Consider the following 27,500-nt stretch of genomic DNA (forward strand, 5'->3'; position numbering starts at 1 on the left):
TTTTGTTTGAGAATCTCCCGTTAGAGAATCAGCGCGACCCCATCGCTATTTTATCATTTACGCTCTTCTCTCTCTCTCTCTCTCTCTCTCTCTCTCACTCACTCACTCACCCACTCACTCACTCTCTCTCTCTCTCACTTCTCTGTTTCTCTTTTTCTAACTATCTATCTTTCTTACTCTCTTTCTCTCTTTCTCTCTTTGTTTCACTTGACTTTGGAGGTTATGTTCCATGCACGTAGAACACGCGCGCCAATCGGGTGCGAAGCGATCGTCGTTGGATCTTCCGAACTTGTCGTTCGTCGTCGTTTAAACGACGCACCACCGTAGGTGCCAGAGAAAAAGAGAAAGAGAGTGCTTACTTACACATTGAACACGAAAACATAGAGATGAGGAGAGAGACCGTCACATATATATACAATATATATATCTATATATATATATGTATATATATATATATATTATGTATACGATACACAATAGGAGAAAAATATATTCAGAGACGTGAAACGACGCGTCCGGACATTCTCGACAATGTTCGATTTTGATTCTTCAACGGCTACGATTACGACGGCTGCTGCTGCTGCTGCTGCTACTGTGGCTGATAGGATACACGACAAAACGAGCGCACCGACCGACCGACCGACCGACCGAACGAACATACGAACGAACGGGCGAAGAAGAGCAGCAGCACGCTTGTGACAGTCGTGCTATGTTGTCTTGCACGCGCGTACACTGACCACATACACAGAGAGAGATATATACACACAGAGGATAGATATAACACACGCGTTAGATAAACCAAAAGAATAGGGGAGAGAGAGAAAAAAAAGATAGAATGAGGGAGGATGGGTGGAAGGAGAGAAGGACGGGTAGGAGGGAGGGAGGGAGGGAGGGAGGGAGGGAAAGAAGGAAAGAGATGAAAAAGATGAAAGAGAGAGAGAGAGAGAGACAGTACAGCAGGACGAGCGCGCGCGCCCGCGCCCGTTTACGAGAAAAGGGCGATGACGGAAGGGACGAGTGGAAATTAATAGAAGAAAGGAAAAAAAAAAAATGTGATAGAAAATAAACGACAACGTGATAGGACCGTGGAAAAAAATCAAACCGTTGGTGAGAAGTTTGAAGGAAGAGAGAGAGAGAGTGTTAGTCAGGGTGACCGAAGGGAAAAAATAAAAGGAGGAGAGTCTCTCGTGGTAGCCGCGGTGGAAGAGAGATCGTCGCGCGGAGGGGACGAACGAAACGTACGTCTTTTCGCAGCCGATGCTCGCTAGCCACTGAACGTGGCGGGGGCGAAGCGCAACGCCGACAGCGCCGGCCAACCGTAAAACCGACGGTCACGTGACAATGCGCGCGCACCTAATCAACGACGCGCCACCTTCTTGTACTTTGTTCCCGACTGTTCAAACGCGTATTCTTTCTTTCTTTCTTTCTTTGTCTTTCTTTCTCTTTCTGTCTCTCTCTCTTTTCCTCTCTCGTTCTCAGAGGAACAAAAAAAAAAAATAACAAAAACAAGATAAAAGGAGGAAAAAGAAAAAAGAATTTTTTCTTTTTTTTTTTCTTTTTTTTTTTTTTTTGTTACGACCGAAATAATCATATATGTTTCACTTTTCTTCTAATCGTATGATCTCTTATTGTTCAATCTTTTTCATTAGCTTACCGTTCTCATTTCTAAGAATAAATAAATAAATAAATAAATAAATAAATAAATAAATAAATAAATAAATAATATCATATACGATTTGGTTCAAAATAGGACAATATAAGGAAATAAGTTTCTAATAGGACATTTGGAGATGATACCGGGACAAATTGAAAATAACGAAGATTTTTAGATTTTGTAAATATTTACATGATTACCGGTATAATTTCCAAAGATATTTTTAGATCGACACGTCATTTACTTTCCTTTCCTTCTTCCTTCCCTTCTTCCTCTTTATTTTTTTTTCCTTCATTTCTTTCTTCCTTCTTTCTTTTCTTACTTTCTCCATTGGTACGACGATACACACTTAAAAAACTTTATCTATCTATACGTTTCCAATGAAACGGCCGATTTACAAAGCGTATATAATCTCTTTCTCCTCTTTCACTCTACGAATATATATATATATATATATATATATATATATATATATATTTGTAGTTATCGTAAGAAAAAATTAAATATATCCATTTATACCTTTCAACCTATTGTTCCAGATTTGATACACGGATCGTGTATGAAATAACGTATTAATTTAGAAACATATTAAATTAGAATAATTAGATAAATACAATTTATCGAAGATGAAATCTAACCCAAAACTTTCGTTTCTTGATCCTATGAAAAATTTTTTCTTACAATCTCCAAAAAAAATATTACATTAAACATCGATTATGTATCTCTTTTTACATACAACATTTCTCTATTCACTATATTGCAAAATCTATATCTTTTCCAAATATTACGTAAATATTGCACAAATTAAATCAAATGAATTCTATATATCAATCTTTCTATATATATATATATATATATATATATATATATATATATATATATAGACTTTATATATATAAAGTATAACGATGTTTTTAATATATAAATATTAAACAAATCATTATGACTGCAATTTTAATTGTACTTTTCTAATGCGTTACAAAATGTGAATAGAGATCAAAAATGTTGTTGGTAAAAATATATATATATACATATATATATGTGTACGTGTGTGTTAGTGTGTGTATGTATCTGTGTGTATATATATATATTTGTATATATGTATATATGATTACGTAAGAAAATATGAAAGCGCAGAACGCGTATTTCTAAGCGCTAAATAGATTTCTATTTTATCTTTGGTCTTACTAAATTTCCTAAACAAGTCTCCCATTGATTAATTCATTATTTAACAAAAAATCGAAATGCTAAATATATTTCTATCGTGTATCTTCTTGTGTATAATATCATAAAAAATTGATTTATATCGCGTGAATCTCGAATTAATTTCAAAAGAGAGAGTGAAAGAGATCTTATATAGGAAATTCAGTGTGCAAACATTGCCGATTTCATCCACAATAAAGATGACGACGACGACGAAGACGACGACAAAGACGACGACGATTACGTCCGCGTAAAACTACACAACGCGTTTTGTACAATACGCAACAATTTTTTTCAAAAATTTGTACAAAAATTTGTCGAGAAAATAGCTCTCTTCAAAATAGAGCATCCATTGTATTTCTTTCTTTTTTTTTTTTTGTATGTTTTTCTTTTTTTCTTCTTCTTCTTCTTCTTCTTATTTTTTTTTTTTTTTTCTTTATCTTTTCTTTTTTTTTTCAATTTTCCCTTTCACCATTAAATCTTTATTCTCCGAAATTGTTCATATAGTGTATATCTTCTTTTTTCACTCGGCATCAATGATTCTGTTTTGGCAAAATGATTTAACATTTAATGTATACAAATAAGTAAAACATTTCCATAATAATTCTATTATTTTACTACTATCGACTAAAAAGCGAACGATTAATAATTTATAAGCTCATATAAGGTATACATAAATCGTTCTATAAATCGCATAATTTTCCATTGATTACAATCGATGAAACGCAATAGATTGATTATAAAAACATATAGTAATTATAATAATTACTTAACTAAATATCGCATAATGCTAATTATATGTGTATATATATATATATATATATGTGTATATGTATGCGTGTATATATACATATATATAAAGGAACAACACGAGAGAATATATGCACATTTATGTTCGGCTCTATATACTCTCTGTTACATTACTTATCAATATGGAAAGATTTATGTAATTGGCAAAAAAAAAAAAAGGAGGAAAATATTTTAAAAATCTTCATTCCTTCATTTTCTTCTAATATCATACGAAATTTGTGCAAATAATTATACTATAGAAATTACCACTCTTACAACTTATTAGGCTTAATTACCTATGTATGTTTACTGTACATTTTCGTTCATTTCGATATATATATATATATATATATATATATATATATATATATATGTATCCTCTTTTATATAGGTCATGTCATATATTGAAACACGGGGTATATCAGTTAGGCACCGCTCGATCACTTTCGATTTTCGCTCTGCGTTTCGAGTTATAGTTCCCTGATTGTGCTGCTTTCATTCCATCAACAGCTCATAGATTAAGAAAGCTCGAAACCTGTATTACTGGTCACAGCATAACGTAACTTCTCACGAAGCGTACTCTTTTTCTGGTAATTTGGTAGTTTCAATAAATTGAAACACGTAGAGGAGGTAGGCAATCGAATTTGAGGATCCTTTTTACGTATCGTAAAGAATCCACGTATCACACTGCCTAATTAACATGATCGAACGTATTACCGTATTATTATTATTTTCAAAGGGAGAAAAAAAAAAAAAAACAAAAAAGAAAAAAAATTTTCATTAAAATTATTCAGACATTAAATAATAAAAAAGAAAAACAATTTGAGAGAGCATACCAATTGTATCACCTGTATCCTCGTCATCGCCAACTTCAACGCAACGTATTGAAAATCTTGGTTCCAGATGAGCGAATCCAAGCAAGGGTGATTTCGAACAGCTTGTGACGAACTATCGTTGTTAATGAAAAAAACAAAAAAAAAAAAAAAAAAAAAAAAAAAAAAAAAAAAAAAACAAAAGAAAAAACACGACGACATTATACATATATACTTTTATAAATGAATATTTTTAATTGGATAAAATATCCAATTGTTATCATCGTAAGCGTACCTTCAAAAACAACCCTCTTTCTTCCTCGGTAAAGTCTTTCTCGAGGATGTCCCATAACCAACATACTACTCTATGACTGTCGTGAAAACCACCATAGTATTGCGTGTGCCTACGTAGATCACGTAGATCCAACGGGACGTTATCGCCCGAAATTAATCTTTGTAGCTAAAAGAAACGCAAACATACATATATATATACACACTCGTATATATTTAAAAAGATGTTATCAACAAGTATTTCTATTTAAAAAATAATTATCATTCCTGCTCTTACTTCTGGTGTTGAAAATAATGATAACCAATCGGGATTGATTATAGAACAAAATCCTTTTATAAAAGCTGCTGTTTGTTCCTTTATTTGAGTATGCATTCTAAAATGTGCCATTCTATGTATATAACGAATTTTATTTTGATTAGTAACTGCCTCGGCACGTCCACCAGGTATCAATTCGTGGGTTACTAATTTTCCCATAACATCCTCGTCTAATGAGAATGTTAATTCTAATTGTCTAACATCGCCTTTGTAATGTTTAACCAATGTTAAACTACGATAAAGATCTCGATCCAACGAAGCAAGCTCGTCCAAACAATTATATAAAGTTCCTCCTGCTTGTCCAGAAAATTGTGAAACAAAAAATGACGCAAATGGTACATCCACAACGATTCCCTAAAAATTAACATAATAATTTACTTTATCTTGTTAAAAGAAAAGTTCTATTATATAACTATAATTATTTACCTCGTAAACTGCCTTCCCTAACATCCGTCCAACGAATTCGAATAATTGTAAATGATTGTCCTGCATTGAGGAAGTTGGAGAAGGATAAAGACGATTTTCACTTGTAGCTTTGAACAAATTTAATGACGGATCGAAAACTCTTTTTATCGTTTCTTCTAAAAATTCTTTGAATACACCATCCTGATCTATTCCAGCTTCTGCTAAACCTTGTTCGTTCACGAACCGTACTCTGATTACACCTTTCAATGCTTGAGGAGGTAACATAGCTAATTGCCGATAACCATCCTCTACTATACGCGTTCTGTATAATATTTTTATTATGTTAATTAATTTTCTTTTTTTTTTTTTCTTTTTCTCTCATTTTTTTTCTTCAACCACCCTCCCCCCGATGATTTTTATATACCCAATATAGTTACATATAATGATAGTTATTACCTGTGAACAACTATTAATGTAGTTGGTGGACTGTTACAAGCACTTTCTGTTAAACCCATAACAGCTTTTTCGTTGGCAACATGCTTTCGAAATAATACCACCCTTTCGGAATGCGGTATGACATGCGGCATTTTTGATAACAAAAGTGCTGCACCACCTCTTCTCTTTTCTAAATCAGCTAAGAAACCAGATACTCGTACTTCCTATTTTTTTGAAAGCATAAAAAATTTTAAGAAAGAAAAAAATTTATAGATAAAAATATAATTAAGCATCCTACCGATCTTCATATATATGTATATATATATATATATATATACTTAACTTCGCCAACCAATGTCCTTCCGGACAAAAAGGCCTTCTACAATCCCGACGATAAATCGCCATTAAAAGTGTATGTAGTGATGTAAATAACGGATTGTTAGATACTGTTTTCACATCTGTAACATCTAAAACTTTAGCACGTAGCTACGAAACTTCTTTCTTTCTTCGATTAAAAAAGAAAAAAAAAGAAAAAAGAAAAAAAAAAAGGAAAAAAATATATATATATATATTCTAATACAAGTTTTCCAATGGAAATTTGACATACTCACCGAATAGATTATTAAGAACGGCTTTGTACAAAAATTGATTCAAAAAAAATGACATTGTTATAAAATCCGATAATTTAAAGGGATCTTGCTGTTCGTACATCTCCATGTCATCTAATATACTATTAAAATAATAAGATTAAGTTATTAATATAATTTAATTATTAATAAATAAATAATATATTAAACACGTTTAATATACTCACGTAACATAATGTGTCATACAATCGCAAAACAATATCAACATTTGAAATTCTGGTGCTGTACATTTTGTATTTGCCGCTAAGTGATCTAAAAATGCTTTTAAACCACAGTGTGGTCCTAATGTTCCCAAAAACAACCACATATGATACAAAATTTTGTCTTGATAACAAAGTCCTAGAAAAAAAAAAAAAAAAAAAAAAGAAAAAAAAAATTATTACATAAAATAATTATAACGTATGCATATTTGTTTCTAATATGATATACCCGTTAATATATCCTGCTTCATTTGTGTAAGAGTATGAAGAGCAGTTTGGTACATAGAACAGATTAGGGCAATTTTGGTACATTCGGGACTTCCTAATTTTCTATAATTTTTATTGCTATTATTTCTATTTGTGCGTGCTTCCAAAAATGCCCGACGGAAAATATTAGTACTTATAGATGTACTTTGTTGTTCCAATTGTGGTGGTGATTCTTTACCAACGAGTTCGGTTAATGGTTGACCTTGAAAAAATAAGATAATAGTATTATTATTAAATATATATACGTATATATACATATACATTAAAATTAATTATTGCTTACCAATTAATTGTAAAACAATTCTACCAGTCCATAGGCAAACTAATTGTGATGTCACATAAGGAATAGCTTCTTGTAAAGGAGTATCCACTGATTGTGCAAACCAACCAAGAATTGGATGCCAATGAGTTATGTTACTTTGTTTGGCCACTACATACTGTTGACAGGCCTCCAGCATTTTTGTAACAACAAACTATAAATAATGATAATATATAAATATTAAAATTTATAATATAAATAATCTATCATTTGATTTTGCCTTACCGTGAATGAAGGAAAATATGAATCCCTCAGGACTTCTTCTCTTTCAATATTTGCTAACTGTATCAAATTTGATAATAAACAAAGTGCATAACTACCCTCCAGTGCATTAAAAACTATCCTCAAATTTTGTTCTGAATTTAACAGTTCCAAACTTCTTGCAAATAAATTGTGCATAATAAAGGATGAAATGCACTGAAAAATTGCATCAGCATGATTATGCATACACTATATATATATATATATATATATATACATGTAATAATTTTTTTTAAGGATATATCTCTAAACAAAAAGACGATTATACCTCCGGACATAACATGTTCAAGTGATAAACCAAAGCAGGGACACTAAAAATATTAATTAAAAATAATGATACTAGTTTATCTGACATTTGAGAGGATATCAATGGTCTTAAAGTTAACGTCACAGCTGCAGAGAGTGCAACTGATATCGATGAAACTTCAGCTCTACCTAATCCTTTTACTAGTAATGTCTATAACATAAAAAATAATTTGTTTATTGATAAAAAAATTTAGAGATTGTTAAAATTATCAAGATATATATATATATATATATATATATATATATATATATATATATATAAATATGGTTACCTGCATAATAGCGTAAAAGCCATTATTAACAAGGTGCCCCATTATGTTTGCACATAATTGGCTCATACCAGTTCTAAGTTTTTCCATGCTCTCTACCTTTAATATTGCCCATGATGCTGGTGATGTAAAACTAACTAATGTGTATAATCTCAATAGGATGGACGTATGGTCAGAACTTATTTCAGGTTTAAGGCTGTCCAAGCCAATGAGACAATGATTTAAAATTGTTTTCATTTGCAATATCCATGATATGTAGTGATCCTTGTTAAGAGCCACACCTACATATGAGAACTTTGGGGACTCTGATTGAAGAGTTTGCACAAGGTATCTAAAGAAAAAAAAAAAAAAAAAAAAAAAAAAATGAAAGAAAGAAAGAAAAAAAAAAAAGAAACAATTGATATATCAAACAAATATTATATCATTCTCTAATAATCTTTACAATACTTATCAAATAATTATATTACATATAAAATTTATTTCTTTATACACACCTACACAATTTTTCTATTCTTTCTTGATCCCTTTCCTTCTTATAAATAATCAAAAATCTAGAAGTAACCCTGTATATATGCAACGCAAGCTGCAACTCTATGTTTGCATCCAGCTTTGTACAATCATCAGGAAAATTGATATCGAATTCCTCTCTAAAAATAGAATCATTCTTATATTATGAATATTAATTTGATATAATCAATTAATATAGTTAATGTCATAAATTAATATTAATATATTTATTTATATAAATCCGATAACATCAGGAGGATATATAGAATCGAATGATAAAAACTCACAGAATCTTTTTGGTAAATCTGATACGAGCCAACCATCCTCTAACATACGCTTGAATAACAATGACAGCAGCTTCCCTATCTTTCTCGTGAGCTCTTTCTTCTCTCGCGGCTTTTGTTTGCTGAAGGAAGCTACCTCGTGAGGATTCTTCTGTTTTAAACATCTTCGAATAACCACGAGTATCTCACTGAATTATATTAATTGAAAAACATTGTCAGCTGGTCATTGATGATAACTAGTTGATACCGCGAAACTTGAGTATATTAAAAAATCATCATCTGTCACCGATTCTATTGAATTTATCTATTTACAAATTGATCAGTGTGATATAACAACAGAAATTTTGAATCGGCAAAAAACTGTCATTCGATACATAATCTACGAAAGTTTTACACTGACAGCCAACCACAACGGCCATTGTTGTTAATTCGATTCAAGCTTCACTATCGAGGACAAAGGAACATATTAGGTTAGTTTATCAGTAGGCAACTATCATCAGCGCCACCAATAAAATTATATTAAATTTTATAAAATGGACATCTCTTTTCACGGGAAGAAACAAAAAAGAAAAGAAAAGAAAAGAAAAAAAAAAAAAAAAAAAAGAAAAGAAAAAAAAAGAAAAAAAAATTAAATAAAATAAATGTTGTATAAAAATTTTATTATGTTATGATTGATTTGATTTTTTTCTTCTTTTTTTTTTTCTTTTTTTTTTTTTTTTTTTTTTATTATTAAAACAAGCATATTTTGTTGAACATCCTATTAAATTATTTCTTTCAATCATATTGTCCTTTAATTACTTCCAAAAGAAGTCATTATATATAATCGCATTCAATCACGAAATTTTTTTTAAACTATTACCATACATAGGAAGTGTATATTAAATTAAGAGATAATCTAAATTAATCGACGATGCCTAACAAAACAAAATAGTATTGGGCATGTCTTAATAAACTCATGTAGAAATAATGTATAAGTCTACAATAAGTTCTTAAAATAATTGTCACATTCCTATAAATTTGATTTAAGGGAGACCATAAAGTTTTAATGTTCTGTCCATACTAGTGGATGCTATATACTGTGCATGTTTTCCAAAACGTACACCTGTCGCTGTTGCTGTATGATCATTCAATACTTTCAATTCTTGCCATTGTTTACACAAATACACTCTGTAAAAAAAAAAAAAAATAATAAAAAATAAAAATAAAAATAAAACTAAACATAAGCAGACAATCGATTACGTTAACACTATTGTATTATATGAAATATAATAAAGACTTGCCTAACATCCGTTCCAGCTACAGCTAGATAGGTACCGCTTTGATCAAAACATATGTCCTTTACTTCATAAGATTCCTCCAATTGTAATGTTTTGAAATTTTTCAATTTTCGTAGATCCCAAAGTTTGACACAAGAATCCTCAGCAGCTGTAGCCAAATAATAACCATTTTCTGAGAAACTAATAGCTGTGATCGGACCAGAATGGCCAGGGAAATTCGCCACGTTTGATTGTTCCTTCAAATCCCAGATTTTTACTTGAGAATCAGCCGTACCAGTACCGAAAATTAATCCATCTGGATGAAATTGTGCTGTCGTTAATGGCTGACCAGCTTGACCAGCCACCTAGAGGAATAATTGAATAAAATTGTTGTATAAAATTTATTGAATTTCATTGTTTTATTGAATATTAGGATGATAAGTACCTTGGTCAATAATCTTCCAGTACGAATATCAGAAAATGCCCAATGCTGATCTAATGATGAACTTAATAGGTAATCTCCAGTTGGATGCAATGATAATCCAGTTACTGGAGCATCATGAGCCTTCAGTAATAAAGTCGTTTGACTCGTTGCTACATTCCATACTCTAATTGTAGTATCAGGTGATGCAGTCATCACTATATCTTCTTCGGGATGATAAATTACTCGAGTTACCTAGAATTTTAATATATTAAATAGCATTTATTATACATATATATATATATATATATATATATATATATATATATATATATAAAATTATGCAATAATGCACCTTCTTAGTGTGGCCTTTTAAGATAGCAACAACTTGTTCTGTATCCTTATTAAATACAGTTGCATTTTTATCAGCACCACCAGTTAAAATTTTACTTGTATCTGCACCATGAATGTCCAATGCCAAAATTCCAGGTACACTAGCAGAATGGAGACCCTGAAACAAAATAAAATATTATGATATATTCATATATGCATGTAGAGAGAAAAAAAAAGATAAAATCATACAGGGTGAGATGCAAGAGTTTGGAACGCTCTGATGCTATCTTGAGGAAGAAGATCTTCAGGAATGGAACGTCCACGACGTTTCCTTTCTTGAGTGAGAACCGTTGCTCTTTCTTGTAGTTTTTGAATAACATCATCAGTAATACCAGCTTGTTCCATTGGCTGAGCAGCTGTACCGCCGGCTTCTACAGCTACAGCCTGTAACTCAATGAAATATTTTTTTAATATATATCTAATTTTTAATAACAATAACAATAATTGTAATAACATACCGGTTGTGGAATAACTGTTGCTTGAACAATTCCAGCTTGTGGTTTAAGAGTAGCCAAAGCCTCACGGGCAGCTGTAACTTCTTTTGTTAATCTAGCAATTACTCGACAAGCCGCATCATGTTGATATAAAGCATGAGACAATTCTTGTCGAGCTGTTTGTAATTGTTGCCTAAGAGTAAATGAATGTAGCATAACAGCGTCCCATTCGTCCTGCAGTATTTTTAAAATAGCTGGTATAGATGTGGCACTCGGTGGTTTAGGTTTTACAATAGGAGTCGCTGTAAATAAAGAAATATTGTATGAATGATCGACATACAATATAATTAATGAAATTATATCGACCTAATACATACTTTTGACATCAATTAATTGATCTATGGTCAACTCTTTGCCAGTGATGGGATCCACTCCATTTTCAGTAACATATTTCTCAATGAGACGTTTTTCAAATATAGAACCCGATACAGGAGATAAAACAGGATGTTCCGGTACTTCGTTGGAGACTGTAAATGCATGTTTATCGTATTATTAGAATACGGTAACGCGCGATCTTTTTAGGTTATGTTCATATTACTATCAACAATATATGATATAAATCTTTTAGAAATTATTTTCTAATACAATATATCGTTTTATTCGAAGATGATCGAATAAAAGTTGATATATATTGTATATATTTAATATATAAAGTCATAAAAAAAAATAAAAATAAGAAAAACTTACTCGCACAAGAGAGCGCCATTTTTTCGACATAAGAGTTCGATCAACTACGCAGGACTTATGCGCGTTGACGAACTAGATTGATTCTAAAATTTATTTTTTCATTATTATTATTTCTGCGTTATTTATAAAAATATCCTATATCTTTTATATATATATATATAATAAATATTTGTAAACTGTGAATTAGTATTCCATTCTAAGGAAAAAAAAACGAAATTTAAAAAGTTAACTTTACAAACAGTAGCTTCTTCCTTTATAAGTAATTCTTTGACTCAACTATCGTTATCATATATTATATATATATTTCTTAATAATATGAATGAACGGAGTGGCATTTTGTCGTATAAAAAAAATTACGAAAACATCTACAAATTTTCTTTTCTTTCAATCTATTATCGTACACGTAATATTTCTTGTTTTTTTTACATTGTCTTACTACGTAAATAGTTAATTCGAAATAATTTTCATTTATTCAATTTATTTTCTCTAACAATTTAAATCTTTTTTCTTTTGTTTTTTTCTTTCTTCTTTTATTTTTTTTTCTTTTTTTTTTTTTTATCGAATATAACCTATGCGTTATCATATATATATATATATATATATTGTTACGTATATGTAATAGAAACACGTAAATAAAGTTTTTTTAAATTTATAATAAAAAAATTTCTACTTTATGACTATGATAATCTAAAATTTTACTCTATCGTAATTTAAACTTTATTCGAAGTTTATATCGGATAAGAGGAAACAGACTTTAAAAATGCATATATAGCGCAGAAAATCACAGGAGTGCCCTACTTCCGTTTTCTTCGCACTCTAAAAATAAACATGGCACCTTCTACGATTGTCAATTTTATTTCCCTGTTACTTTTGGCATTAACTATAACTGCAGTATCAGCTAAAAGTAAATATACATTTGCAACAATCGAGGTATAAATATTTTCATTAACAATCGAATAATTATCTCATATTTATTAAATATCATACTAATCATTACGTATATTTCATATCTTTACATAGAGTTGTAGTGGATGTTCCTTGAATAGACTTCCGGATGTCAAGAAATTTATATTCGAGGATGTACCACAATAGTATCCTTTTATATTTAATCAATTAAAGTTATTTATTATTTATATTTAATATTTCATAAATCTTACAATTACGGAGAAGAATGTGATGTTCAAAGTGTGATGTTCAATAATACGCTTGTATAATTTATGTAAATAATTATTGTAAATATTTAATTATGTCAAATCATCTTTATTATGTAAACTTCATTTGTATATTACACTAAACTCCATCATGTTTCCGTAATGTATATATATTGTTTTATTTTTATACAAAATAATGCATAAACAATATCATCCATAATATTAACAGAATCATTATGATATTTGAGAATTTACAAATTTATAATTATATATATTCTTAATGTTAGAAACAGTAACAATGTTGAATTCAAGCATATTCAAGGTGCAAGTCCAGAACTTGTCCTTTATGATGACAATGAGGAGGTATGTCTTATATTATATTATAACAAAATATAAATTTAAAATAAAAATATTTAACAGTTTTGAAATATTATAGGAAATGGAGAGATTAAATTTGGCAAGCCTTACACGTCAAGAGTGTAATGATTTACTTTTATCTAAAGGTTTTACAAAGTCTCATCCTCAAAAGGATGAAATATAAAGACTCAAATAGTTGTATTATTAAATTTTTATGCACTTGAAAGAAATCAATATATAATTTTGAGTAGCATTTCTAATTAAATACGATTAGAAAGCTTCTTATACGTTTTATTAAGCTAAATGAACAATAAACAAAATGTTTGAAATGTTCTTCTTCAATTCTATATTGAAAGAAAATAATTTATCAATATATACTATTAGAGAGACAATAGAGTTTAGCGATAATAGTAACTTTGCACATAATAATAGTTACATAAAGATTTTTCAATGCACAAATTGCTATTTTTTATTGACACATTAACACGTAGGCAAGGGAAGCATATATTTACCCTTGTGGAGCTACAACCTGTGATATAATTACTAGAACCATGAAATAACAAAATTGTTCATTGTGGCATAATTGGGCTCTTTTGTTGGAATAATATTCTATCAATTTTATGATTAAATTTATTAGAACATAGCTGAACAAATGTAGGTTATATAAATAGTGCATTTATGCAAGTATACTAACAACACAATTAACCAATTATAACGCAACAATTTTATTCTTAAAGACAGTGCAGTATAAAAAGATATATATTTTACGTTTATTGTTTTTATTAAATAATATGTAAGTAGTTTTAGTTAGATCGTACATTACAATTTACAAATATTACAAATAATTTGTTGCATTTAATATTTTGCAACATTTGTTGCTTTTTTATGTACTACTTACCAATCAATAAATGAATTTAAAAAAGTGAGATTTTTTAGATAATACTTTTACAACTTTAATTGTAAATAAATAAAATCGTCATTGGATAGAAATAAAAAATGGATAAATGGTATTGAAGGAGATAGTAATCAAAAATAATTTTTTGCACTTCAATTTTCTGTTTATATCCATAATATATTACAATATTATATATGTCATATAACTGTGTATTAATATTAATATTCTTACATATTGATAATATTGAATTAACTTTAATATAATTTTGATTTTATAGATTATATACATATGCAATCCAATATAATAATAAGACTGGCTGTTATTCATGAAAGCTATGTCGTTTTTATCTGATTCTTATTCTAAAAAAAAAAAAAGATAAGAAAGGCATGTATTCGGAATGTACTACTATGATAGTACTTTTTTCTATGTTGCATTTAACGCAACAGGATTTATTTAATGTTAAACGCGCATATACCACATGTCGATGCCAAAAGCACACTCAGAATACTTTCTATAATAGATAACGTCAAATAATATTTTGCAAATTAATAATTATCACATATACACATGTATATAATAAACTTTCAAAACAATTAAAATACTAGACAAAATAGTAGAATCAAGCTTGGACAATTTGAAAAAAAAAAAAAAATTTTGAGCAACGTGTGTCATCAAGTATAAAAACAAAAAAAAAAAAGAAACCAAAAAGAAAGAAACAAACAAAAAAAAATGAAAAGATAATAGAGTAGCTATTTATATATTTATTTATCTAAGCAGGGGTATAGTTATAATACGATTAACAAAGATTATTACAAATAGGGGAAAATTATGTATGAGCACACGTATAATGGACTGACCGAATAATATTAAAAATTACGAGACATACAGCGAGACTTAAAAAAGTGTTATGCCATTAACAGCCAGCAAATGAATATCATTGATAACCATAGAAATATCTTAGATAAGAAATGCTCTTCTTCATATTGTGGAGTGCCTCGTGGAGCTATTAAAAAAAAAAAAAAAAAAAAAAAAAAAAAAAAAAAAAAAAAAAAAAAAAAAAGAAAAAAAAACCGGAAAAAGAAAAAAGAAAAAATAATATTAATTGTAAATTCATACAATTATATGTATACTATTATTGTATAAAGGCAAAGAAATCTCAATTATACCAGCACTTGGTCGGGTCTCTCCAAAATTAAATGTTGATGTGAAAAATGCAAATGGAAATGTTCCAATGCCAAAAGACATATATGAACCATCACCAAATCCAAATCCAGAAAATCCTAAATTGGTTTCTGGTTCCGATCTTTGTCCAGCCGGACGAGGTGGAACATTATTTCTGTAATAATAATTTATTTAATTTCTTTTATTTATTCAAGATTGAACAAATATTATAATTAATTAGATTAACGACAAACCTTGGATCTTCATGTTTTGTTGCTCCACGTCCATACAATGGAATGACTTTCTCTTTGCTAATAGCAGCTTTGCAAACTGGACATACTTGTCGTGTTGGACGTGTTTCTAGCCACTGATGTAAACAAGGCCAACTATATATAATACAATAATAAATAATTATTTTTAATAATACAAATATAAATTATAAGTAAATACAAATGTGTGTTAAGTTAGATTATTACAAATTTCAATATTAACATTCTATAAGAAAATTATAATAAATGACATACCAAAATAAATGTCCACACATGCTAACAACCGCATCCTTGGCTGTATCGAGACAAATATTACATTCAAACATTCTATCATCCTTTTCTTTTTCTTCTGTAGCAGACCCGGAAGGCCTAGAAGGCCCAGCTTGTTCTTTCATTGTACTCATCCAGTTCTAATTATCTGAAAGAATAAAAGTATTGACTGATAAAGTTACAAAAACCGTATGATCGTCTTTTTTTTTTTTTTTTTTTTTTTTTAATTCATCTCAAATAACAAAATAATAATGATAAACAACAACTGTAATAACACGTAGAGATTAATTTTATATCATGATTTTAGAAATGATTCTAGAACTCTATATACTGATTAAAAATATCTATCAATAAACTTGACAAACAACTGGATGATGAATCGACGAATGATATTAACAAATAAAATTTATATATATATATATATATATATATTTTTTTTTTATCAACAATATTTCACGAAACATTATTGCGAATGAGAGAACGAAATCATTCGAAATAAATCGAATGAAAGAAAAAAGAAAGAAGAGAAAAGAAAAGAAAGGAAAAAAAGAAAATATATATATATATATATATAATGACACGTAGGTGGGAAAAAAAAAATTTGCAAAAAGTTTATAAATCATTGCTTTATATAGTAACGGGACTTTATTACGTATAGGAACATACGTGGTCTTGATCACACAACACGATCGTTCGTATCTATTTAATTGTGAGTCATTCACACAACGGATTATCCGACATACATATGTATGGACGTATCAATCTGTTTTCGAGGTGGTCAATCGAAAGTCATGTGTTCTAGGTATGCCACAAGAAGAACAATACGATAGATAGGCCATCATAATGAATAATAATTTCAAAAAAAGAAAAAAAGAAAAATAATCTCTTCGAAAATTTTCATAAAAAAATTTAACGACTACTACGACGATGATGACTGTGCGACTACTAACGACAACTTTACGATGACGATAACGACGACGACGACAACGACAACTGTTACAACTACGATAAGAGAAAAAGAAAAATTTCTAAATCGGTATATAACAGCAAAATGTCTTCGAGATTGAACTCGAAAAGAAAAAAAAACAAAAAAAAAAAAAAAAAAATGAAAAATAAAATCAAGCTTTGTCGATATTCACGAAAAATGGATTAAGGACGAAGAATCGAAAGAAATATATATATATATACATATGTGCGTGCATGTGTGTGTGTGTGTGTGTATGTATGTATGTACTTAGATGACAGCTGCCAACATGAAAAAAAATACACAAAAAAGAAAGAAAAGAAAAAAAGAACATTAAGAAGTAAGAAAAAAAAAAAAAATAATTATAACGTTAAAGGATTATTTCGTGTCGCGGCCACTTACTTCTTCGATCCAACGACTGAAAGACGACTCCTTCGGCCATTTATTTTCTCCCACTGGCGTTTCTTCTTATAAAAAAAGAAAAAAAAAAGAAAAAGGAGAGAGAGAAAAAACGTAGCGCTCTCTCTCTCTTTTTCTCTTTCTCTCTCTCTCTCTCTCTCTCTCTCTCTCTCTCTCTTTCTCTTATTCACTATCTATCTGTCTGTTTTGACGAATCACACGTTTCTTTTAACGTAATAATTGCGCAAGCTTCAACAGTGAATTATTTTTCTAATGTAAAATGTAAAACGGATGTTCGTGTGCCAATACGTAAGGGACGTTTGTCCAACGAGTACTACGTTTAGATTGAATATTTTAACGAGATGTCCTTGAAGTCGACAAATTTCAATCAGATATCCTTATACGCTTTTTGTCAAATTATCGTCGTCTTCGATGATTATATAATTAAAAAATTTCTTAATACCATATAATAATAATATTAGTACTAATGATAATGATAATGATAATGATAATAATAATAATAATAATAATAATAATAATAATATACGTATATTTTTACTTCTATTTAACTCGATCAACGTGACACTAATACGCAAATATATTCGTGTTGTTCTTATGTCGATTTAGGGACACTCGTTTGATCACGTATATCGAATAATTGTAGCTCTTCGCGTCAGAGGGCAGTTCTGTTCTGTAGATGGCGCTTGGCGGGATCTTTTCAATTGATTATTTTTCGATTAACGATGACTGAAATTTTGAAACTATTAATATTGCCTGTTGTTTCGATATAAACTTGAATCTTTATTTATGGAACATTATCTTGTTTTTTTAAACGACATTAGATTTTCTACATAGACAGATAGATTTAGTCCTTTGTTTTTTTTTTGCTTGCTTTTCTTTTCTTTCTTCGAAGACTAATCTAATCTAATGGAAGATAATATCAGGCTAATCGATTCTCACGTCTCCATGGAATCCATGCACTGTAATAAAATGATAGCATTGTTTGCGAGAAAGTGTTGTACGAGATAAGTAAAATAATTTTTACAATGAAAAGATTAATTTTATATCTTACTTTAATCGACATGTTAAAAGATATTGATTAGATTAAGTGAAATGTATTAACGGTTTTGACGATTAATTAAATATAAAAAATGAAAGCAAGTGACACGGATAACTCTCAGAGATCTAGGCCACAGAGTATAACTTCGTCGAAATTGAGATTGCAAGTTGCCTCGAAAAGTCGGAAATATGCTAAAGTTATAGCATCGCCATTATTGCAAGAACGTATGGCACTTCGTATTTACGAAGAGGATATCGACGTGACACCGAAATTTCTGACACACCCTACATTCAATCAAATCGATGATCGCCATATGACCGCTTTCGAACAGATTGCCCTTTTTCAATCAGAAGGCAACGGTCCATCGTCCTTTTTATCTTCCTTACACATTGGCCTTAAATCCAGTTCTTCTTTAATATCTCGATCCACCTATGTTACTAATGATACGCAAATAGAAAGTCTTTTGTCTACCGAGGTAACGGATGTAATGGAGGATGTAAAAGAAAAAGCACCAGTTCAATTCTATATATCCAGGTAGTCGTAATAAATAGATAAATAAATAAATAAATAAATAAATAAATAAATAAGAAAAATTGATTCAATGATATTGTTTCCTTCAATTGTTATTATTAAGCGACGACCCAGAAGAGTTTCATACTCGGCCAGAAACAATAACGATTATATTGAAAGAAACAGAAACGATTATCTTCTTCGAGATGCTTCCCTTGACGAGTGATCTTCGAACACCAGAAGGACAAGCAGTTCAAGAGAGCAATGAGAGATACAAAGATATAGTAGCAGGACCTGGAATAGCAAGAAAAGTGATTGATGCTGAGACTCAAACGATAGATGTTATTACGAAATCACGTGGTACTTATTTAGGAGGAAGGGCACGACAAAATGAAGGAATGTTCGTTAATAATTGGGTTATATATGACACTTATAAGGAACCAGAATTAATGATAGAGAAAAATGGATTTTTGGTTGTTCGTACAAGGGATAGTTATCTACAGATGTTGGAAAAACAGGTCAGATCGTTGATATCCTTTTGCTATTGATTTATCATTCATTTATTTTTCTACATAGTATTTATATAATACATAGTATTTATTATATAGGAAATGAAAAATAAATTACCGCAGTATAACATAGATCATCAAGTGAAACATTCCTCTGACCAATTATATCATATAGTATATAATACTGGGTTTCTGAAAGCCGCACGTATTATGGAAGGCATATTATCTAACAATATTTATCTTGATGTTCAAAAACGTTTCACTGGGATCGTCCAACGGGATCCATGTAGTCTCGATTTAGAATTTACGTACGATCTTGATCTATTGTGGACTTATACCTGCGATATCAGTAAAGATCGACCAGTTTCTTCATTTTGTTGGAATTATTTTAACAGAAATATTATTGCTGTCTCGTATGGTTCAAAAGTTCGTTTGGATTAATAATGCATTTTAAAGTATTTTAAAAATTTTATATCATTTATATGATCATTTTATGACTTCGCAGCCAATGGATGATAAAAAAGATGGCCTCTTGTTACTGTGGTGTGCAAAGAATCCAAAAGAACCAGGACAAATACATACCTTTGATAGTCAGATTTCTAGCATAGATTGGAGTCACGATCGGCCAAATTTACTAGCAATTGGTTTCTACAATGGTTCAATAAAAGTCATTGACGTTAGCAGCACTTCTCTTAACATAATAAGACAAAGCAAGAGGGATACATCAGTCATATACGAACCACATTGGCAAGTGCAATGGTGGAAGAGCGACGAACATTTTGATTTTCAGGTATTAATAATTTCAATATATGTATGCAACGATATAAATAATAATAATATTATTAAATAACGATTAATACTTCTTTCTCGATTTAGGAATTAATTTATACAAGTAATCAAAATGGATGTGTTTATCGTTACCCATTGGACGAGGATTTCATAATGACCGAGATGATGAAGATTTCTAAGATAGAAGATAAAATATTAGGAGTGGATAGATCAGACCGATGTATCTCATATGATATTTTAATGAATCAAAGCACAGGAGCTCTTGTTCTTTGTCAACATCCAACTTTAAGTTCCATTTATTTCGTGGGCTCGGACGAGGGAGCGATATATCGATGTTCCAAAAATTATTTGTATCATCACATAGACAGTTTTTTGGCTCACGACGGACCGATATACAGAATGGAGTTTTCTCATTTCTGTTCTAAACTCTTTTTGACTTGCGGAGCTGATTGGTGTACTAGAATTTGGATAGAAGGGCTAACTGAACCTTTAATCACTCTTTCAACAACATTGGCATGTGTACCATACGCAACCTGGTGTCCTACATATTCGACCATCATCGCAAGCATCGTTAACAATGAGATTTGTATATGGAATATCAAAAGAAGAACCTATGCCCCACTATCTGTAACACGTTCTCCAAACGAAGCAAGATTGGTGAAAGTCGCATTCACTGATAATGGGAAACAGATGGTAACGGCGGACGTTCAAGGTGCTGTATATATTTATAATTTAGAAGGTATACCATTTTCACCTTACAATCAGGAAGAAGTTCTAATCGAATCCATCAAGAAAGCTCTTTTTACCAAACCGGATTTATTAAAAAAACTTCAAAAAACTGGTCCACCATTTTCGGACAATTGACTGACATACGTATATAAAAGTTCAATAAAAGAAGATCATCCAAATATATATATATATATATATATATATATATATATATATATACTAAGTAAGATAGTAATGAGGAAATCTACTTTATCAACCGTACGAGACATCAGAAGTTAATAAGGAGTGGGGATAAGAAGGTAGTCGAGGGGCCTGACGTAGGTCCCCTCAGGCGTCTTCCCGCTCGAGGGCTTCGCGTGATTCGTTCGAAGGTAGGTAAGAGAGTAAAGGGAGAACGTTTGGATTCAACCGTGCGTCTCGACAAGCTGGCTCCGCAGGCTCTGGTTCTGTAAAGGCGCAACCTGTGTATAGGCCTCCTGGTCTGGCTGGCTGGCTGGCTGGCTGGCTGACTGGCTTGGTGGCTGGCTGGCTGGCTGGCTGGCTGGCTGGCTGGCTGGCTAGCTAGCTGGATGGCTGGCTGGCTGGCTGGCTGGCTGGCTGGCACCAAAGGAGTCGGCAGAAGAGTGTGCCGTGGCAAGGAGAGTGAGTGAGAAAGAAAGAAAGAAAGAAAGAAAGAAAGAAAGAAAGAGAGGAAGGGATAGAGAGGGGCTTCCCTCTTGCTTGCTGCCGCAGCTCGCGGGCACGAACTGCGCTACCGCCGTCAGCAGGCAGTCTTATTACGCCCGCACTCAACTACGCGAACTAAGTACTCTTCTTCTAAGACACCGAAGACACACGAGTAAATCTTTTCGGCTTTTTCGGTTCGGTTATATTTTTCTTCTTGTCACTTTCTTTCTCGACATCTTTTTCCTTATTTTATTTTTTTATGTCTTTCATTCCTTCTTTCCGCCAATAATCTCGTCGAATCGTATATGGTTCCGATCGATGGAAGACATTGAAATATCCTTGATATCTTTTAACTAGGATCACAATATTCATGTGAATTGATGGAAAGATAGCCGAGGATATAACACGGCTTTTGATTGGTCGATCGGATGATCCAAAGGTAATCCTTGAATGATTATTCTTTTTTTTTCTTTTTCCTTTAAACTCGTTAAATTGTTCAATAACAAAAAAAAAAAAAGAAAAAAAAAAATAAAAGAAAGGAAAAAAGAAAAAGTAAAAGATAAGAAAATCGTAGAGAGACGTTACTGTTCTCATTGTGATTCGCGTTAAATCTTGCTCTTTAGATATTCTTTTTTTGAATTTTAAGAATAAATTTTAATCAGTTAAAATAAACATTATACATCTCACGGTGAAGATAACATATTATTAATAATTTATTATTTGCGATATACATATAATATATATATATATATATATATCGAATGTGTGTTGTATTTAAAACACTTGAGGAACGTACAAGGAGAGACCTTTTCAAGTGGGTAAAGAAAACAGCGCTGGGTTCAACGGAATAAGCGACAAAGGGTTATACCGTGTCGTTGACTCTCGAGGATTAGTCATATTTGTTTAGTTACAGACTTTCTAGCGCGTTAAGTAGTTTCGCGGCGAAGGTCCTCGTGTCAATGTTCGGTTCACGGATGTGACATTTATTACACAAGTTAACTGACCAAAAGAGGATTTGTATACCGAACCAATCTCTCTGTCTGTCTCTCTCTCTCTCTCTCTCTCTCTCTTTCTCTCTCTCTCTCTCTCTCTCTCTCTCTCTCTCTTTCTTTTTTGAACGACTTTATTTAACATACAAGTTTTCAAATTTTGACGAACTACATTAACTCAAGTAGAGATTTAATTATGGATACGATATCGTATCCAATAATAAAGTGATATTTGAAACTTAATATGATTTATAAAAAAAAAAAAAAAAAGAAAAAAAAAAAAAAAAAAAAAGGAAGATAAAAATTCAAATCGTCAAGTTAAAAAAAAAAAAAAAAAAAAAAAAAAAAAAAAGAAAACAAATGTAATCTCTTATTATTCTTTTCCCAACGCGGTATATTTCTGTTAGGTCGGTCCACCGTGTGAAGGCAGCTTAATAGAGAGTAACATGTGCAACCGAAGAATAGTGGCGATGCCGATGTTGCCGGGGCACGAGCTACACCGTGATCGCTCTGTTCTCCACGAACTCTGACCGATACTTATTCGATCGTGATCTTTAAGATCTATTAGTGTGAATTGAAAGTATAAACGTGTGGAATTATTCGAATCGAATGAACGAACACTGTTCTTAAGTTAAAGAAAAAAAAAAAGGGACAACGAATTGATCAATTGAAGGAAAAATGATTGAGATTGTTTATACGAGGAGGGGGATTAAGGAAGAATATGGGACGGTGAATGGGTGGGTGAGGGGGATGGAATTGCCAAGTGTTTCTCAAAGTTAACTCGCACAGTGTATAGGTCGAATCCTTGAGAGAAGTGGTGTGTTCGCTAAATTATACGTTTCCACATGCATTCGGTATATTGTGAACATCGGACGCGTTACACGTTGTAACGGGTGGTGCAGGAAAAGTGAACAGTGAAATCGTCAAATCGTTTTCAAATTTTTAATGATATCGAGAAAATTTATTAAATTTTAATAAGGTATATATATATATATATATATTATATATCCATTTAGAAGGAAAAAGAAATCGTTTTTATTATTTATTATCAAGAAAATCGAATCAAAGTAAGATAACGTACAAAAACAATCTCGATGATTATCATAACATCGTCAAATATATTTCGTTCTTTTTTTTTATATATACATACATATATATATATATATATATTTTTTTTTTTTTTTTCTCCCCCATTTTCTTTTTTCCGCCTCGAATCTCTTATCTTTAATTTTTTATTTTTTTTCTTTTATATTTGATTCATTCATATCCCGAGGAATCTTGAATCGTTAAGAAAAGAAATGATAATTAGTATGTTTAATTACATTGGAGTTGGTAGAGAACGTTAGGTGGTATAATCTATAATGCACTTGTTATTTCGACCCGATTCACCGATCTACCTCATAATCCTTTATCTACACTGGCCTCTGCCTATTCACCTAATCGCAAGCATGCATCACGTCTCTCTATCTTCATCTATTTTCTTCCGTTCGTACGAATAGCTTGCACATCTATCGAGGCCTTTATTCCTTCTTCTTCTTCTTCTTCTTCTTCTTCTTCTTCTTCTTCTTCTTCTTTGGTACATACGTACATATATACATACGTACATACATACGTATATAAGTATATTTTTCTGACATTATCGCTACGATGTACCCTTTACGCGAGGACAAACCACTTATCTCATCTCCTGTTCTAAGGAAAGTTCATGAGAGTTCGCATTCATGTTTTCCAATCGTCGTTAGCTCTACGTACTTACTTGTAGATACCTACCTCGATGTACAAACTGTTTCGTAAGATGGCTTATGGTTGATGGCAGTACTGTTGATGAGCCCTGTTCCACGTAAATCGAAAGTTGGTGAAGAGCCATGTTTCTTTATGCATTTAATGACTTCCATATTAGTTAAGATGGTAGATCGTCAAGGATTATAATTTTTATAATTGGGATTAGGGATTCATATATAAGGGTTTTAATATTTCAACCTTTGCTAAATTTTCTTACGCTTCAATTCACTTACCCATTATGACGATATCAATCAAAATTCAATTGAAGAGATCAGTGATATTAATGTCGCAGTTAGTTATTGTATTTTTTTTTCTTTTCTTTTTTTTTTTTTTTTTTTTTTTTTTTTGCTATCAAGATTTCTTCGAAGAAATAAAATCGAAATGTATTGGTATTGTTAAGAAATTTGTGATGTCGTTAAAAAAAAAAAAAGAAAAAGAAATTATATAAAGAATGATGAGATAGAATATTTATATGGCAAAAGAGATACAATATATATAACTACGAGACAATCCTTTTATTTTATTAAACATGGAAAGGAGAAAGAAAAACAGGATCTCTTGCTAGACGCGTGGGCATTGCGCGTTATCATCTACAGTAATTTACGTATATATTACGAGTAGTAACATCCTGTTCTATCTTGGTTGTGCACTGTATATGGGTTCTACGTACTTGTTCCAGTCGTACATTACGGTGCATGCATTAGGTCTGAATCATCGATAGGTAAAAAGAAACAAAATAAAAGAAAAACAAAAAAAAAAAGAAACATAGTTGTAAGTAAACTAGATACTGATCTGTTAAAAACACAACATTTTCTTTTCTTTTCTTTTTTCTTTTTTTTTTTTTTTTTGAAAATCTGAAAGCAAACATCAAGATTGCATTTTAGCAGATTTCTTCAAAACACGATACTTTTTCTGCGTACTCGTGGAAGAAGAGAAAAAAAGGAGAAAAAAAAGAAGAAGAAAAAAAAAACCAAAGAAGATTGTCAAATGTGTACAAGTGAGGTGGTTCACTGGCCTAATAAAAATTGCAACTGGGCAATATAAACGTAGAAATAATATAAGTAAGACGATAAGGAGACGTCACGTTTGCGATTTGGAAATGCGTTGGATCTGCGATTTGCGAACAACGTAGGTGGTGTGACGGGCGCAAATAATGCGAGAAAATACGAGTAGCGCTTAAGATGCAAGCAAGAACTCGCTTACAGCGTGAAGAGAAGTTACGGCGATAAGGGTACATCCGTACATCGTGTTGGATATGTGCTCTCAGATCTTAAAGGATAGAGAATCCAAGTTATATACATATACCATATATGTATGTACTTACTTAATGTATAATCTTGACAAGGGATACATTTATAAATGTTAAACAAAATGATATCGCAATTTGTTGTTATCGCCTATGTAATTCTATACAAATCAAATAATAATAACGATTCGTAAAGGCTTAAGAAAGGTATTGTTATGGAGAACGAAAAAACGAAAAGAAACGAACAAATGAAAATAAAAAAAAAAAAAAAAAAAAAAAAAAAAAAAACAAAACAAAACAAAACAAAAGAAAAATGAAAAAAAAAGAAAAAAAAAAGAAGAAGAAGAAGAAGAAGAAAATAAATTCATTAAATTTTCTTTATTTCTTTAAAAGATGACATTTTGCATGACACCGATGTTCAAGATCATGAGAGAAGAGACAAAGGGAATGAAAACAAAGGAGAGCACACGTATTAAACACAAAGAACTCGTGACTGGAATATTAGAAGGATCAGAAAAACTCAGAAAAGACTATGAAGAAGGATTCCTAATCCTCTTGATAGCAAAAAGGGAGCGCGGCAAGTGGGGGCGGGGGGAAGAGGAGGAGGGACTCGTGCGAGCAGTCGACACGTCCGAGTGCAGTGCTCCTCGTGCCCATCTCATCTATAGCTTGCCTCGTGCCTGCATACTCAACGTTATTTCCTTGCTGAGGTTCTTTCTTTCTCTCTTTCTCTCTCTCTCTCTCTCTTTCTCTTTCTCTCTCTCTCACCTTCTTATCGCTGCCAGCCGGAGAATCAGAAATACCACCACCCGCTGACTACCGGACTCAAGATCCGGAAAACCAAAAGCGGCGACCGCGAATCCGCTTCGACAGGATTGCCCATCGCTAATATACCGGGGGTTCCATTTCTTTATTTCTTTTTTTCTCTCTCTCCCCCTCCCCTCCGTCTACTTTTTTCCTTTCTTTTTTCTTATTTCTTCTTTTCTTTCATTTCTTCTTCAAACGTATTATAGTACGATTCTACTGTATTGATTTATCAGACGATCCTGATGATGATTAGAAATGGTCGGACATTAAGATACACACATACACACACACACGTGTTTTTCGTTAGGAAAGAAATTAATAGAAGATAGAAACAACATTTTCTTTAACATTTTTCAAATACCAGTATATAAGACGACGTTGCTAACTAAGTTACACTAAGGAACTTCATGTTCATCTTACTTCCAATTTGGATTGGTCCAGTTCTTATTTCTTCGGGTACTTGCTTGAACTTGATGTACGATAAGGAGAGAGAAAGAGAGAGAGAAAGAGAGAGAGAGAGAGAGAGAGAGAGAGAGAGAGAGAGAAAGAGGGATTCTGAGTTTGCAGTATCCATGGAGTAGCCGCTTTGTTTCACACGGCACGTCCAGCAATTAGTATTCAGTCTCCTTGGGACACCCAGTGTAAGCGTGTATATAAGATACTGGCCTCTCCAAGTAAACTTGTTTATCAAGTTACACACGGCCCGGTGAGTCTCCCTCCCGTTCTCCTCG

At 31.4% G+C, this 27,500-nt stretch overlaps 6 protein-coding genes across 16 annotated transcripts in view; 3 read left to right on the forward strand and 3 right to left on the reverse strand.

Moving 5' to 3' along the window:
- Nucleotides 1-9,512, reverse strand: part of LOC124953827 (ubiquitin-protein ligase E3B) — a 9,819-nt gene extending 307 nt beyond the window's left edge. The window contains exons 1-17 of one of the 3 annotated variants that reach the window (XR_007102351.1): nucleotides 8,969-9,512; nucleotides 8,669-8,821; nucleotides 8,178-8,505; nucleotides 7,868-8,056; nucleotides 7,564-7,755; nucleotides 7,303-7,492; nucleotides 6,982-7,221; nucleotides 6,720-6,891; nucleotides 6,517-6,635; nucleotides 6,248-6,372; nucleotides 5,927-6,129; nucleotides 5,492-5,792; nucleotides 5,027-5,419; nucleotides 4,754-4,918; nucleotides 4,483-4,594; nucleotides 3,943-4,337; nucleotides 1-3,399 (exon numbers count right to left, since the gene is read on the reverse strand). The exon at nucleotides 1-3,399 is cut by the window's left edge and continues 307 nt beyond it. Coding sequence is in view for 2 of the 3 variants with exons in the window: in XM_047505789.1 (XP_047361745.1) it covers nucleotides 4,165-4,337; nucleotides 4,483-4,594; nucleotides 4,754-4,918; nucleotides 5,027-5,419; nucleotides 5,492-5,792; nucleotides 5,927-6,129; nucleotides 6,248-6,372; nucleotides 6,517-6,635; nucleotides 6,720-6,891; nucleotides 6,982-7,221; nucleotides 7,303-7,492; nucleotides 7,564-7,755; nucleotides 7,868-8,056; nucleotides 8,178-8,505; nucleotides 8,669-8,821; nucleotides 8,969-9,129 (3,216 nt within the window). In the remaining variant the exon portion in view is untranslated. Of the gene's footprint in view, nucleotides 4,338-4,482; nucleotides 4,595-4,753; nucleotides 4,919-5,026; nucleotides 5,420-5,491; nucleotides 5,793-5,926; nucleotides 6,130-6,247; nucleotides 6,373-6,516; nucleotides 6,636-6,719; nucleotides 6,892-6,981; nucleotides 7,222-7,302; nucleotides 7,493-7,563; nucleotides 7,756-7,867; nucleotides 8,057-8,177; nucleotides 8,506-8,668; nucleotides 8,822-8,968 lie in introns of all 3 variants that reach the window. The other 2 variants (XM_047505790.1, XM_047505789.1) reach the window with 2 other exon arrangements.
- A 194-nt stretch (nucleotides 9,513-9,706) lies between these two features.
- LOC124953956 (pre-mRNA-processing factor 19) lies at nucleotides 9,707-12,370 on the reverse strand. Its single transcript, XM_047506075.1, has 8 exons — nucleotides 12,217-12,370; nucleotides 11,847-11,996; nucleotides 11,494-11,771; nucleotides 11,225-11,419; nucleotides 10,998-11,153; nucleotides 10,667-10,897; nucleotides 10,246-10,586; nucleotides 9,707-10,132 (listed from the first exon to the last, which is right to left on the reverse strand). The coding sequence occupies exons 1-8, from the start codon at nucleotides 12,233-12,235 to the stop codon at nucleotides 9,988-9,990; spliced, it is 1,515 nt and encodes a 504-aa protein (XP_047362031.1). The 5' UTR covers nucleotides 12,236-12,370; the 3' UTR covers nucleotides 9,707-9,987.
- Nucleotides 12,371-12,988: 618 nt separating this feature from the next.
- LOC124953959 (selenoprotein M-like) lies at nucleotides 12,989-14,652 on the forward strand. Its single transcript, XM_047506082.1, has 4 exons — nucleotides 12,989-13,146; nucleotides 13,237-13,307; nucleotides 13,661-13,730; nucleotides 13,804-14,652. The coding sequence occupies exons 1-4, from the start codon at nucleotides 13,045-13,047 to the stop codon at nucleotides 13,906-13,908; spliced, it is 348 nt and encodes a 115-aa protein (XP_047362038.1). The 5' UTR covers nucleotides 12,989-13,044; the 3' UTR covers nucleotides 13,909-14,652.
- A 328-nt stretch (nucleotides 14,653-14,980) lies between these two features.
- Nucleotides 14,981-18,355, reverse strand: LOC124953958 (E3 ubiquitin-protein ligase RNF185-like). 4 transcript variants are annotated; one of them, XM_047506080.1, is made up of 5 exons: nucleotides 18,242-18,355; nucleotides 16,305-16,467; nucleotides 16,035-16,166; nucleotides 15,786-15,955; nucleotides 14,981-15,622 (listed from the first exon to the last, which is right to left on the reverse strand). In XM_047506080.1, exons 2-5 carry the CDS (start codon nucleotides 16,451-16,453, stop codon nucleotides 15,525-15,527), a joined length of 549 nt encoding a protein of 182 aa, XP_047362036.1. In that variant the 5' UTR covers nucleotides 16,454-16,467; nucleotides 18,242-18,355; the 3' UTR covers nucleotides 14,981-15,524. The 4 variants fall into 4 exon arrangements, with proteins under 4 accessions (XP_047362036.1, XP_047362035.1, XP_047362037.1 ...); XM_047506079.1 differs by lacking the exon at nucleotides 18,242-18,355 and adding an exon at nucleotides 17,686-18,166; XM_047506081.1 differs by lacking the exon at nucleotides 18,242-18,355 and adding an exon at nucleotides 17,063-17,286.
- LOC124953953 (dynein axonemal intermediate chain 4-like) lies at nucleotides 17,305-25,694 on the forward strand. Its single transcript, XM_047506065.1, has 7 exons — nucleotides 17,305-19,276; nucleotides 19,377-19,770; nucleotides 19,861-20,187; nucleotides 20,267-20,551; nucleotides 20,638-22,117; nucleotides 22,303-22,384; nucleotides 25,601-25,694. Exons 1-5 carry the CDS (start codon nucleotides 18,834-18,836, stop codon nucleotides 21,412-21,414), a joined length of 2,226 nt encoding a protein of 741 aa, XP_047362021.1. The 5' UTR covers nucleotides 17,305-18,833; the 3' UTR covers nucleotides 21,415-22,117; nucleotides 22,303-22,384; nucleotides 25,601-25,694.
- Nucleotides 22,383-27,500, forward strand: part of LOC124953955 (heat shock protein DDB_G0288861) — a 45,945-nt gene continuing 40,827 nt past the window's right edge. For 4 of the 6 annotated variants that reach the window (XM_047506073.1, XM_047506068.1, XM_047506069.1 and 1 more), the window contains exon 1: nucleotides 25,839-27,500. This exon is cut by the window's right edge. The gene's annotated coding sequence lies outside the window, so the exon portion shown is untranslated. Of the gene's footprint in view, nucleotides 23,914-25,838 lie in introns of those variants that run through there. The other 2 variants (XM_047506071.1, XM_047506072.1) reach the window with 1 other exon arrangement.

The sequence above is a fragment of the Vespa velutina genome, chromosome 13, assembly GCF_912470025.1.
Source record: "Vespa velutina chromosome 13, iVesVel2.1, whole genome shotgun sequence".
Classification (NCBI taxonomy): Eukaryota; Metazoa; Arthropoda; class Insecta; order Hymenoptera; family Vespidae; genus Vespa; species Vespa velutina.

Bases quoted from the DNA above. Each gene is read 5' to 3' on its own strand.
- LOC124953953 (XM_047506065.1), top strand. From the start codon at position 18,834: ATGAAAGCAAGTGACACGGATAACTCTCAGAGATCTAGGCCACAGAGT. The intron at 19,771-19,860 runs GTCAGATCGTTG...TTTATTATATAG, and splicing joins TACAGATGTTGGAAAAACAG to GAAATGAAAAATAAATTACC. The intron at 20,188-20,266 runs GTTCGTTTGGAT...ATGACTTCGCAG, and splicing joins CTGTCTCGTATGGTTCAAAA to CCAATGGATGATAAAAAAGA.
- LOC124953956 (XM_047506075.1), bottom strand. The intron at 11,772-11,846 runs GTATGTATTAGG...CTTTATTTACAG, and splicing joins TCAATTAATTGATGTCAAAA to CGACTCCTATTGTAAAACCT. The intron at 10,898-10,997 runs GTGCATTATTGC...TTAAAATTCTAG, and splicing joins TAAAAGGCCACACTAAGAAG to GTAACTCGAGTAATTTATCA.
- LOC124953958 (XM_047506080.1), bottom strand. From the start codon at position 16,453: ATGAGTACAATGAAAGAACAAGCTGGGCCTTCTAGGCCTTCCGGGTCT. The intron at 15,956-16,034 runs GTTTGTCGTTAA...TTATTATTACAG, and splicing joins ACAAAACATGAAGATCCAAG to AAATAATGTTCCACCTCGTC. The intron at 15,623-15,785 runs GTATAATTGAGA...TTTTTTTAATAG, and splicing joins AGAGACCCGACCAAGTGCTG to CTCCACGAGGCACTCCACAA.
- LOC124953959 (XM_047506082.1), top strand. From the start codon at position 13,045: ATGGCACCTTCTACGATTGTCAATTTTATTTCCCTGTTACTTTTGGCA. The intron at 13,147-13,236 runs GTATAAATATTT...ATCTTTACATAG, and splicing joins ATACATTTGCAACAATCGAG to AGTTGTAGTGGATGTTCCTT. The intron at 13,731-13,803 runs GTATGTCTTATA...GAAATATTATAG, and splicing joins TTTATGATGACAATGAGGAG to GAAATGGAGAGATTAAATTT.